Consider the following 13,618-nt stretch of genomic DNA (forward strand, 5'->3'; position numbering starts at 1 on the left):
CCTCGCATAGTCAAAAATCTGTATATAACCTTCGAGTCCCCCAAAACTTTAACTACTAATAGCCTACTGTTGACTGGAAAGAAACTTTACCAATAACATAAACAGGTGATTAACACATATTTTGTATGTTATGTATATTATATACTGTATTATTACAATGAAGTTAAAGAAAAAAATGTTAAGAAATTCATAAGGAAAATATAGTTATTTATTGAAAAAATTCCGCATAGAAGTGGGTCTATGCAGTTCAAACTCATGTTGTTCAAGTGTCAACTGTATAAATAGGGGATCATATTCATTTGGGTCACCATTTCCCATAAACTCGCAAATAAACATAACAAACCCTAACTAGGGATTTATTCCTGAAAAAGAATTCTAGTTGGTATAAGTATTTTAGATCCTCTTTTCTAGGAGCCTTGAGAAGTAAGGTTTAAGGCTATTCCTTTAATTTTACATGTAGATAATAAAGTTTTCCTAGTATTTGAAAAATACATCTATTTATAGACTATAGATGATAAACGATTCAGAAGAAATCTGACTGAAAGGACATAAATGTTAAGTTCTGGAAGGGTCTTTAAATAATACTGTCTTTCTAAAGCAAGGTTCTATGGCCTGGCTCTGATGCCTCTTGAGAAGCCTTTGTTTACCTGGTTTTCTTTATATTGGGTGTGAGGTGAGCGTGGGGAGGTAAAAAGAAAACTGGAAGTGTAAAAAAAGTATTCAGGCTACTTCCAGGAACATCTTTTGCACCTCAGAAGATAACATCTCCACCTAGTGACGTTTTAATGATACTACAGTAACTCCTAAAAAAATGTTTATTTGAACTTTTCAGATTAATATGTCTACCATAATTTCCACTAGTTTAACTTTAAACGTGTATTTAATTTAATTACTGGGAATTAAGAAGACACCAACCTGAAAATGAAAATGTGTGAAATCTTTTCTGGGAGAATAAATGAGAAAGCACAAATAATAATACGATAGAACAATCATCATCCTTGTAGTTTTCAAGGTAGAAAAATGACATGTTTAAAAAAAGCTAAGTATATTCTATTAGTATATTCTAGGTTTTTTTCCTCTGCTTTATTTTGAATTAATGCAGCTTATATAAATGATATGATATTCACTGACTGAAGGGCAGAGAGTTTAGAAAAAGAATACTTATTGAGCTTCATGTGTGCATTGGGTATCATCATGCCACTCGTTTCTGGACACATTTTGAGACAGTATGGCACAGCGGTTACACCTGCAAGTTTCAGAGCCAAACTGGAGCTACTGACTTGCTGCATGACCTTGAGCAAACTACTTAAGTTCTCTGTCTCAGTTTCTCCATCTGCAACATGGGGCTACATGCGACTAGTACCTTTGCCAAAGTTACTGTGACAATGAAATGAACTAAGATGTAAAAATCCCTTAGAGTTGTTTCTGGCACAGAATAAGTACTCGTTATTTGTTAACATTATCATTTAATCCTCATGATCTCCATTTTAAACTGGGGCTCAGAGAAGTTAAGTAATTTGCTCAAGGTGTCACAACCACAAAATGGTAAGGTAGGGATTTAAGCCCATATCCGTCTGACTTCAAAGTCTTTGCTAATTCTTCATTGTTAGAGTATGTTAAAAAAAAAAAAGACATTCATTAGTGCCTTGAACATATGGAGACAACAAACAGAAATCACGAGTTATTGTGGAAGAAAGCACCTTGAGATTGGGAATTAGGGGGCCTATGTTACTGTGTAACCCAGTAGATTATTCTGGGCATTAAATTCCTCATTTGGTAAAGGAGAAGCTACATGATCTAGGTATGTTCTTTCTAGTTCTAATATTCTGTAAGTAAGTCTATGAGTCTACAGCTGACTCCTAAAGTATCTTTGTCTTTGTCTGCCATTTAATCCTGAGTTCTATCTTTAAAGGAAGCAAAATTCTGGCTATACGTGTAGTATGCCACACAACCATATCCGTGAAAGTTACTTTTAGACAAGCATAGAACCTGGTTGTTCAGCTTAGGCACTGCGAAATCCCTCCCCAAACTGAATGAAGGTAGAGTCAGGCCTATTATTGGTTGCCTGATTCAGCTCATCTAGGCATTTAAACCGCTACACTTTATATGTCTAGTCCTATTTGCAAATCAGCCTTTTAGCCTTATTCCCCCACCTTGCCCGAGTTTTTATTCCAAAAGATCCACAGTTACTATATATGGCTGTTTTGGGTCAAAGGAGCAATTTAAAACTTGAAAACTCCATCAAACGAGACAAGAACCTTTACAATCATCTGTATTTCCCCCTAAGTAACAGAAATAGGAAAATTAATATCACAACCTTTGTTTTTAAACGCCTTAAAAAAAACACGCAGAATCTTTTAGTATCACTCCATGCGTAGGTCCCCAAAACTCGTTTTCCTCGCCCTAATTGGCTAAAGTATCTGTCACTCCACCACTTTTACTCCCCTTCCAAGAAACTTCTTTGGATTTAAACCATGGTCCCGCCCACCCCCCCTCGCTCCTCCCCAGAGGTCACTGATTGGTCTAAGCGCCACTCCGCGTGGGGCTGCTTAGGCCACCGCGCGCGGCGCCCGCTGGGAGCTGAGTCTAGGCGCGAGGACCGCGCGAGCTCCCCCGGTGTGCTCCCCTCCCCCTGCGGCGACCACCGCTCCGACCGACTGGTCCCCGAAACGGTGGCGGCAGTTTGTAGTCGTTGGTCCCAGGGATTTAGGACTAACATTGGAAGACCCGAAGGGGTGAGGAGGGGATGGGGATTGCGGGGCCGCTGCCAAAGCGCTGGTAATGTCTGGAGACCCTGCCTCCAGGCCGCAAAAAGTCTTGTCCTACTCACTCTCACGCCAAATACGTAGTGAGGACCCACGCCCCGCTGGAGGCGGTGTCTGCGGGCTTCGCCCTCCCGGTGCCCCTGTCCCGTCGAGCAGCGGGATGGCAACTGTCACAGGCACGGCTTCCCAGCCCCACGGGGCATCTTTTGCTCGGACAGCTCCAGCTGTCAGCCCTCCCAGCGCGTGGTCCCAGCCGTCTGGCCCCCCAGCGCCCCGTCTCGTCGGGGCCGTTGGCCGCTCCTTCCGCCCCACGGGGCCCTGCCCTCTCTCCCCCTTATTTCCGCCCTTCCCCGCCGCCTTCCGGCCGCTTTCCACCTGCTGCCCTCCATGTTCTTCTCCTAACCCTCCCCTCCGTCGACCACCGCAGGTCAGGCCACCCGCCTTACCTCTCAGCAGGACGGCCGTTGTGGGCACCCACGCGTTCCTTCTAGAGGCTTTGAGACAACGCCCAGGGGGTCCCGATAGCTGGGTGAGATTTGGCAATCACGTCGTGGTTTTCACTGAGTTCTAACTGGGGATGAGCCTGGAACTTTCCTCTGCCTTTGACTCTCTTCCTGTTTCTACCCCTAGTGTTCTCTTGTGTGTTGGGTTTTGAACGTTGGAAGGCTGCGGGTCTGCGGGAAAGATAACTGACCACCTTTCACCCGTGACACGCGGCTGGCAGCCATGGACGGTAAAACAGGCAGCAGTACCATCTTTATTTGCTAACATCAGACAGTTTTAATTACTAATTCGTAAAATATTTTCTTTGGGTTAATGGAGAGAGCACGGAACCAGGCGTCAGAGGACCTCCGATTTAATCCTGGCATGATATTAATTCTGAGATCCTTGAGAAGCCCCTCGATTTATTTGGGCACCGGTTATGTGAATTTAGTTTAGCTAATGTTGAAGTCTCTTTAAGCTCTCTCTTACATTCTTGAAACTATAGTCTTTATATATGGTCATTCTAATAAGGCTAAAATAATTTAGGGGATATTAGCAGGAGCTTTTTAAGACGGCTTATCTTACAAATTTATCTCATTTTGTGTTCGAGGATGGAGTTAGAACAGGAACCGGGATATAACATATTCGCATGTCGGTAGAATTTTGCTTAAATAATTAGAAGACTGACAAACTTTTCTTTGGAGCCTTTCAAAGTTAAAGCTCCTTATGGGCTCTAATGACAGATTCCTTTCCAGGGTTCGCATTTAAAACATTCTATTTTAAAATTAGTTTCTTTGCAACTATGTGCCATTATAGACATGAAGATGACTATTAGTACCAAATATTAGTGTCGCCTTCGTTTCGGCTTAAGGCACTGCTTTAATTGCTAATTTTCACGTAAGAAGGTGAAGTATTGGACTTGAACATTATTGCCAAAGATTATAGTACATAAAACACTTGAAATATAAACATGTATATAACTGGATATATTATGAGGTAAGAATTATTCATAAGAATCTGCCTAATTTATGAACTAAAGCTTCGTATTTTCAATGGTGTAATGTTTGTTAGGAAACTTAGACATGTCGGTTTAAGGAAGGTTTGTGAATAGAAATCAAATGATTGATGTAAAATCTGCCCAGATTTTCATATTACTGCCGCGTGTTGTTTCTCATTTTCCTACTTGACCGTTTCCAAAGCAAGAAAAAGAGGGAAGAAAATATGATTTCTATGTTCAAATTTTAACATTTCAGATGACAAATTGTAGAAGACTTTAAGGAATAGTAGTGTAATATTTTGTCGTATTGTACAAGAATTTTGGTTCTATTGTAGATATTTTTATCCTAAGTTCAAAGAGCATTACACTTTTGTCTTCAAAGCAATATTTAGAAAGTTCTTAGTTATAATTATTTTTTAAATAGTTCAGTTTTTAAATCTTTTTAAATTTAAACCTGCCCTCCACAGTATTACTAGAGGTTGTGAAACATCTAGTACTAAAGCTTTTTATACATTCTGTATTTAACTTATAGGAATAAAAATGTGCTCTTATTCTTTAATAAAATTTAAAAATGGAATTGAACTCATCTTTCTATACCTTTTAATTTGAAATGTTAGACTTATATATCAATACACTTTGACTAATTATTTAAATTTGCTAGCCATGTTGCTATAGTGCAGTCTGTCACTAAAATGTGTTGTCACTAAAAAAATCTCCATTGACCTGGCAACCATGGTCTAAGTGTACCACACTCAATAACAACTAAACTAACAAGTCTGGAATTTAATACCATGTAATTTAAGGAATGCCATAAAGATCTAATGTGCTTTCTATAAAAGCATTTTGATACCTTAAAAATTATTTTTTTCACTATTACATTCAGTTTTTAAAAATCACAGTAAAACTTGTGTTCATTTTTACAAATTCATAAATTTTTGTAGTAATTCAGAAATGACGTTTCAATTGAAGTAGTTTGAATGAGTTGACACATTCCTTTAGATAAATGATTAATTTTCATTTATATTTTGCTAAAACTATACCTGTCTTTTTTCATAATATAGTTTCTATTTTGGAAGGCAGTACAAATTTGAAATTTCTATTTTTGTTAACTTAAGATGCTTAAAATTAAAGAAGATGTAGTTAGCATTTAAAGCTAAAGCTTGATTCAGATTGCTGCTTGAATATCTGTCCTGTGATTAGCTGTGTTATCTTGGCCTTCTGTCTTACAGCTTTATAGGTTTTCTTTTCTTTCTTCTTTTACTTTTGAACTCATCTGGAAAGGGATCTTTGAAAGTCTGAAGTTTAGGAAAAATTTAGCTGTGAAAGTTGGAGTTCATAGATGGTACAACAGTTTTTAATCTACCCTACCAAGTCTTTTTTGCACCAACCATTTGTGTCATTCTCTTGCTCAGGGCCCTCCTTCCCTTACTCAGATTCCTTGGGTCAGCAGGGTAAGGAAAAAAGTTTGTAGAACACTTTGGAATGTGAATCCACAGCTGCAAATGTCAAAGGACTACTCGAGCCTGAAAGCTTCAGTTGGTATGTCAGCTTTGTCATGAAGTATAGGGTTGCTGTGCTTCCTTGGAATTTTGGTAATTCTCAGATTAATTCTGGAATATTTTAGAATGAATATAAAGATACTGTATGCCACTCTAAGATTTGGTTTCTAATTATCTGGTTGAGGTTCTTGAATTCTGGCTCTTTTAGAAATGTATTTTGGTTAAATTAAGTATGGTGTTAAAGTTGATGTTTTTAAACTTTCTTATTTGTGAATTAGATATGTGTATATGTTACCTTTGTTTTCAAGGTTTTAAGGCAAGAACACATTCTTTTCCAAAGAGAGAATGGGATTGGTGACCCTCCAGTGTGTTTTATTCTTCTATGATTTCAAGTTTTTGTAATATGTTGGTTGAGATTTCTTTACATGTACTAAGTCTGGCATATGTTCTGGTCATTCTCTAATAAGAGTCTTTAATGTGGGGACTGACTTATTTCAACACGAGACCCTAGATAATATCTTTAAAAATACAACATTAGAGACATGAATCAACCCAAAATGTGTATCTGTAAGGTAATTGCAGGGCTGGGTTGGGCAGATGGGAATTTCTGCCCTCATGTGACCCAGAGTTTAAACCATAGCAAGTTTGCAGGTGTTTTGTTTGGTCTGTACAGTTTTTGTTATTGTATTTATAATTGGATTAATTTTTAGGTTTTTTTTTTTTTTTTGACTTTTGCAATACTCTGTTTTCAAAGGACAATGGACGTCTTGTAGAGATATTGCTCTTTAGAATGCAAGCTTAAAACACAGAAGGCACCTAACTGGATGATGATGATGATGATATTAATATTTCCTGGATTGTAAATCCTTTTAAGGCAGGGTCTATGGTTAAACTCTCTGTACTACAGTTTGGAAGGGTTGTTAAAGGCCACGTTGTCCAGCAGTACACCCTTTGCTTGACTCTCTACTGCATGTCAAGCCCATGTTTGAATACTTCCATTTGGCAGAAAGCTACCTCCTGTGGCAGCCCTTTCCAACCTTGTACAGCTGTCTCTGCTAAGTAGATATATTGAAGCACTCTCTGTCTCAGGCACTATGTCCCTGTGGTTGTAGTTTTTGTCTGTTAGGGACATTGATATTACTAAAAATCAAGTAAAGTGACTTGGATATAGAAAACAGCAGTAAATGTATATAGTATTGAACTCAATTGTGAGAATTCGACTTACGTTTTTGAATTGGGATGTGGAACTAAAATATACCCTGGACTAAATTCGAACATGGTTTTTCACCAGATTGCTTTTTAGTTATGCCATTTTTATGCCTGTGAATATCTGAACATATAAATGGAAATGACATTTATGTAGCTGTACAGTTTTAGTATGTAAATGCAGCTCTTTGGCTCTCAAATTTTAAAAATCGAGAGATTTCACATAAAAATCAGAGTTCTGGCTTCTGTTGTAAAATTGGAAAATTTGGCATAACTGGAAAAACTGGATTTCTTTATGGTAACTGTTTGCTAGACTTGAGTAACCACTGCCCTTTTCAGATTGTACATTGACTTTGGTTAAGCACAGGCCATAGAACATCTTACAGTCTTGTACTTGGCCTTTCCACTCATTTAAGGTTTCTTGCTAAGGCCTTGTAGGCATCTGAGTTGGTCATTTTGTGGATACTCAGAGTGAACGTGTCCAAAATGAACTCTGATCTTTACCCCTAAAATCTGTTCTCTCTCAGCCTTCCTCACCTCTCTGCTTCTCATGGCTCAGGCCAAAACTTTGGTCTTATTTCTGACTTATTCTATTTATCTCATGATCCATATCCAACATGTGAGAAAACCCTCTTGGGTATACCTTCAAATATAGCTCTTATCAGAGACTTCTTTTCCCCTCCTCTTGAATATCTCTGGTCCATGCCACCATCATCTCTCACCTGAATTTTAGTTTTAGTCTTCTAATTGGTCTCTCTGCTTCCATCTTTGCTCTTATATTGACTTCTCAACACAATAGTTAGATGATCCTTTTAAAATGGAAGACCTTATAACTCCAGTGCTCAGAATCTACAGGGGCTCCTCATTTAACTCAGAATAAAAGCTAAAGTCCTTCATTACCTGACTTTCAAGGTTTGTGTGACGTGGCAGCTTGTTACCTCGCTGACTTCACCTTTTACTATTCCCTGGTTTTACCGTATTGGTTCCCTTGCTATTCCTTATATGTGCCATGCACACTTTCATTTTTGGGCCTTTTGTCCTCATCTTTCCATTTGTGTGAAATACTCTTCTCCAATAACTGCATGGATAGGTTCCCTAATTCTTTGCTCCAATGTTCCCTTCACAGTGAGGCCTATACTGGTTATTCTATTTAAAATTGCACCCTTTCTTTTCCTGCCAACCTCCTCCCCTCTTGTGCTCTATTCTTGTTCTCTTTCCCCCTACTGTTACCTTTTAACATATATTATTATTTTATTATCATTTGTTTTTCCCATTAGAGTATAAGGTATATAGGGAGGATTTTTGATCTTTTATTTATTGATGTATCTCAGATATAATAGTTCCTGGCACATAGTTGGTGCTTAATAAACCCTTGTTGAACAAATGAACGAATTTGAGTTTTAAGTCCCTGGTCTGCAGTTTGTATTTTCCTTACTCTTTTATTAATTTATTAGACAATATTATTTTATCAGAAATTAATGTTATTTTATTGTATATTAATTAGATAATACATTTATAGTACTCATGCAAAATGCTGTTTTAAATCGTTTATGCTTAATCCTGACAACAATGCTATGAGATAGAAACTATTATCCACGTTTTACAGACAAATAGACTGAAGCCAAATTTGCCCAAAGTCACAGCTAGTAAGGGGAAGAACCAGGATTCACACGTAAGCAGTCATTTGGTGCCTGAGTTTGCTCTGAATTATGATACCATGCTACTCTTTATTTTTAGGAAAGTAGCTTTTTATTATGTGTATTGCAGATCATTTTTCCCTGTTTGTAATTTTCTGTCTTAGTTTTGTGATTTTTTTTTTTTTTGCTTTCCAAAAGCTAATATTTATGTAGTAAAAATAATCTAGTAATATTTTCCTTTAAGGTTTTTTGTTTATGTATTAGAAGAGCCTTCTGGATTCTAAGAATTAAAGAAAAATAAAATAAATTTGCTCATTTTTATCCCTTAGTTCTGATTTGTAGAAGCTTAAGATAATCAGGTATGTATTTTATATCACTTTGATTACATTGTGGAGATTTCATTAGAAAGAGATGAGACTAAAACCTGGAACAGTTAGGAACATAGTACTAATTCAAGTAAGAAATAATTGAGAACAGGCTGTGGGGATGGATTGGAAAAGATTGATTTCAAGAGATAATTAGAAGGTAAAATATGCAGGTCTTTGTGACTGATTAGCTGTGAGTCAAAGGAAGGATTCTGGGTTAACTCCCAGGTTTCTGGTTGTGAAAGTTTAGAGAAGGGAGTGTGTTGTACCATTTATTGGTTGAATGGATAAATTGATGGAGATATGGTAAAACTGGAAGGATAGGTTTGGAAGATAAAATGACATTTAGTTTTGGATATATTGCATTCAGGATGCCTATTGAACATCTCGTTCTCAATACTTATATTTGTTATGCAGTTTGATAAATGAATCTTAGCTTCATAAAGAAAACCAGGCTTCAGAGATTAAGGAAAGGAGGTAGATGGCAGGTAGAAACTATATGTGTGCATTGTTTTCTTCAGAATTAATTCATTGGATGCAACGTAATAACTTAGAAGGAGCTTTAAAGACTGTAAACAGATCGTGTGTGTGGTATGATACGAATGTGTTTGTAGCTATATTGATTGTCACTGAGCAAAATTCACTTATCTTAAAACTAGGAAAGACTTTAGAGGTCATCTAATTTGAACTATTATCAGCTTATAATTTCTGAATATGCCATTTGCATAAAAGTCAATTTGGAGGTTTCTTTGTTCCTTGAGTTAAAAGTACTAAAAGGTATATCAAAAGCATTTTCTTGATGGTGGGGAGGGGAATGTTTAAGATCAAGCAGACCTGGGTTTGAATTCTGTCTGTGCCACTTTCTGGCTCTGTGATCTTGGATAATTTATCTTTCTTAGCTTCAGTCTTTTTCATATGTAGAAATAATAATTTTGTTTTAGCAAGATTGAGACTCCCTTCTAGTCATTGTAGAGACTAGAGATAATGTGTAGAAATTCCCTGGCATTTATAATAGGTCTTCTAAGTAAACTGAACCTTTAATGATTGTATTCTCAGCCTATTTTTGTCTAATGTTACAGTTTTGTTCTGAAATAAATTAGTGTAAAAATAAATTGAATATCTGGATTCTAAACTATACTTATTTGCAGGTGTTTAATCATTTGAAAGATTCCAATATTTGCATAAAATTAGTATTTGGGTTCAGGACCAAAAAATGAGTCCTAGAGGTTTTTGTTTTTTATTTTTTAACAACAATTAACTGATTTAATATTCATAAAAAACTATGAGATAGGCAACATGATTATCTGTATTTTACAGATGAGGAAATTGAGGTACAGAGGGGCTATGTAATTTATCCAAAGTTATATAGCTAGTAAACGAAAAGAAAGGACTTGAATCTAGGAGTCTGGCACCAGAGCCACTGTGCTATATAGTAAGAACAAGTGAGTATAACTGCAGTGACAGTTTTACTTACTCTAGTGCAGTGATCCTTTGGTAATGTCCTCTCTACTCACACTTTTTATCTACCTTAGAGATACTGATACTCTTCCCTAGGTATGTGTCTTCCACATCATACTAAACCCTCCACCTTTGAGAAATGAATGTTTCTCAAAAAAAAAAAACAACACAAAAAAACCCCAGCAAAACCTGCTGCCTGTGCCAACAGTGTGGCTGCATGAACAGTTAAGATTTACGGGTCTCCAGTATTTTTCAAATGAACCTTGATTTAACCTTTTGTAATTTCAGCAAGCCTTTTAAATACATTGCCTCATTTAATCCTAACAGCAGCCTTGTGATGAACTATGTTGGTGTTCTCATTGTACAAATGAGAAGACTCGGTGTAAAGAAACTGAATAACTTGTCCAAGGTTGCACAGCTACGGAGTGGCAGAGCTAAGTCTGAAATTGAGGTGCTGTGGCTGAAAATTTCATGCTGTTTAAAATGCCTTGCTACAGTGATTTGATTTTCATTTATAATTAGAAAATTTCTGTTTAAAGCCCAAATAGCTCTTCTAATGTATTTCCCCCCATACTGTGGATTTTAATTTTTGTATTTGTTTATGGTAATGTCAAATGAGAGAGAGACATAAAACTAAGAAAATAAATCAAAGTATTGATCTTTAGGATCGGTGTAATCTTTTTGACAACTGGAGGATGTGGTAATTTAGTTCACTTAAAAAAATTAAAAACATTTTTATATACAATGGCCAACATAGACCTTAGCTTCTCTTCCCTAGCTTCTTTCCATCCATTGATGTTAGTTTCTTAAGCTGCTGCTAGTAGGAAATCACAGTAGCTCCTGTTTCTGCCTAGAGGACAGGCGGTCGTGATCCCTGCTCTCTCTAGTAGCTTCTAGTAGATAGGAGCTCTGTTTTCTTATTCCAGATGTCTGTTCAATTTCTGATAACTGGTGGAGCTCGTGAGGATTCCTGACAACATGAGTGGTATCGGCATAGGGTACATTTACTGGACAAGTAAAGGCACAGAAAAACCCAGTTGGCCTATACCATAAAATAACTTAAACCTTGGGCTGTATAGATCGACAGTGGTCATATATTCATCAACAGCAGTGTATTTATTTCCTTACTCCTGCTTTCTTTTTTCTAACTCTCGTTCACTTCTGTTTTCCCACTCTTGTTTTTGTTGCTCCTTATGTTGTTCTCTTTTCCACCTTTGCCTCCCTTTTTTGTAGCTTAGGCCTTGTAAAGGTACTGCTTTCTTGATAAGTGACATTAAAAGAAGTTTCCAGCCTCCACTCTAGAGAAGAATTTTGGTGCAGGACTGCAGTGATCATCAAATGTAGCAGCCACAACTATCCTTGATTTCTTGCAACCAAAAGAAATACTTCATAGTTGCCTGGTGCTCCATGTCGTAAACACTGTCTGTATACTTTGTTTTAGGGACTGCAACCATGAATGAAGAAAATATAGACGGAACAAATGGATGCAGTAAAGTCCGAACTGGTACTCAGAATGAAGCAGCATTACTTGCTTTGATGGAAAAGACTGGTTACAACATGGTTCAAGAAAATGGACAAAGAAAATTTGGTGGTCCTCCTCCAGGTGTGGGTTTCTTTATGTTAAAAAAAAAAACCAAACCTGAATCTTTAATGTGGTCATTTCCATTATGTGTGTATCTGCACAAGTATCCCAAACAGTAGCTCTTTTCATTGTAACTGATTTAAGACCTTAACAATCATTTTTACTTGTTAGGGAAAAGAGGTAGGTTTTATAATGTTATGCATGTTTTACCCTTACATTTTTCACTTCCGCTCTTGGTTTAAGAAGCAGTTGAGAAAGAGATTGGGTTGGGTTTAGAAAGAAGTCAGGATTGGGTCAATGGGGAAAAGGGTACTCTAGCTATTATTAGAGAGGAGGTGGTTTTGGGAGGAATTTGAAAGAGCAGTGAGTAGAGGAATGGTGTCTATACTAGATGCAAATCCGATATAATGTTTTCTTTTTCTACCAGTAGCCAAGGCCACTTCTTTGCTCAAACCCTCCAGTTAACTTTCTGTCAGACTTAAAAATGAAATCTTGGCCTCTAGCTACATGAATGGCCACATTACCTACCACTTTACTCCTCCCTCAAGTACATGTTAGTCACACAGGCCTGCATGCTCTGAGTTGTTCTACCGTATAAAATACTTGCATTTTTTACTTCCTGATATATCCTCAAGACTCATTCCCTCATTTTATTCAGGTCTCTGCTTAAACTTCATGTCCTTAGAGAAGATTTCCCTGACTACGAAAAATATCAACACTTGTGTGGCTTTATTTTTCATCATAGCACTTACCATTCATTGTCTCCTTTCTCTATTGAATATAAGCTTCTTAAGGGACGGGGTTTCTATTTTGTTCTCTACTGTATCCCCCAGTACCTAGAATAGTGCATGACACAAAGAAGGCTCACAGTAAATTTGTGGAAGTAATGAATGAATAGTGAATATAAGGATCTTATTAGAATTTATCTGTATTTATTTTTGTCTTTCAGGTTGGGAAGGTCCACCTCCACCTAGAGGCTGTGAAGTTTTTGTAGGAAAAATACCTCGTGATATGTATGAAGATGAGTTAGTTCCTGTATTTGAAAGAGCTGGGAAGATATATGAATTTCGACTTATGATGGAATTTAGCGGTGAAAATCGAGGTTATGCTTTTGTGATGTACACTACAAAAGAAGAAGCCCAATTAGCCATTAGAATTCTTAATAATTATGAGATTCGACCAGGGAAGTTTATTGGTGTGTGTGTAAGCCTGGATAATTGCAGATTATTTATTGGAGCTATTCCCAAGGAAAAGAAGAAAGAAGAAATTTTGGATGAAATGAAGAAAGTTACAGAAGGAGTTGTAGATGTCATTGTTTATCCAAGTGCAACTGATAAGACTAAAAATCGCGGTTTTGCATTTGTTGAATATGAATCTCATAGAGCTGCTGCTATGGCTCGGAGAAAACTAATTCCAGGTAAGCCTATCCCTTTAAAGGTTATTTTCCCATATCCACCTTATTACAAATATGGAAAAATGATAGAATCTCTTAAATTAGTATTGTGAAACTATATAATGCCCTTAAAGAGAAATAAAGATTGTTTAAGAAAGTAAAATAAATGATTTTAAAAGACTCATTATTATAAATGAATCATTATTTATAATAATTTACTGATTTACTGAATG

At 36.9% G+C, this 13,618-nt stretch overlaps 1 protein-coding gene across 2 annotated transcripts in view; it reads left to right on the plus strand.

Moving 5' to 3' along the window:
• The first annotated feature begins 2,575 nt into the window (after positions 1 to 2,575).
• The window catches only part of RBM46 (RNA binding motif protein 46), a 35,981-nt gene continuing 24,938 nt past the window's right edge, over positions 2,576 to 13,618 (plus strand). The window contains exons 1-3 of one of the 2 annotated variants that reach the window (XM_006916982.1): positions 2,576 to 2,735; positions 11,852 to 12,013; positions 12,942 to 13,409. In XM_006916982.1, coding sequence (XP_006917044.1) covers positions 11,863 to 12,013; positions 12,942 to 13,409 — 619 coding nt within the window. In that variant the 5' untranslated portion in view covers positions 2,576 to 2,735; positions 11,852 to 11,862. The remainder of the gene's footprint in view (positions 2,736 to 11,851; positions 12,014 to 12,941; positions 13,410 to 13,618) is intronic. The other variant, XM_006916983.1, reaches the window with a different exon arrangement.

This window comes from Pteropus alecto, unplaced genomic scaffold (genome assembly GCF_000325575.1).
Source record: "Pteropus alecto unplaced genomic scaffold, ASM32557v1 scaffold166, whole genome shotgun sequence".
NCBI lineage: Eukaryota > Metazoa > Chordata > Mammalia > Chiroptera > Pteropodidae > Pteropus > Pteropus alecto.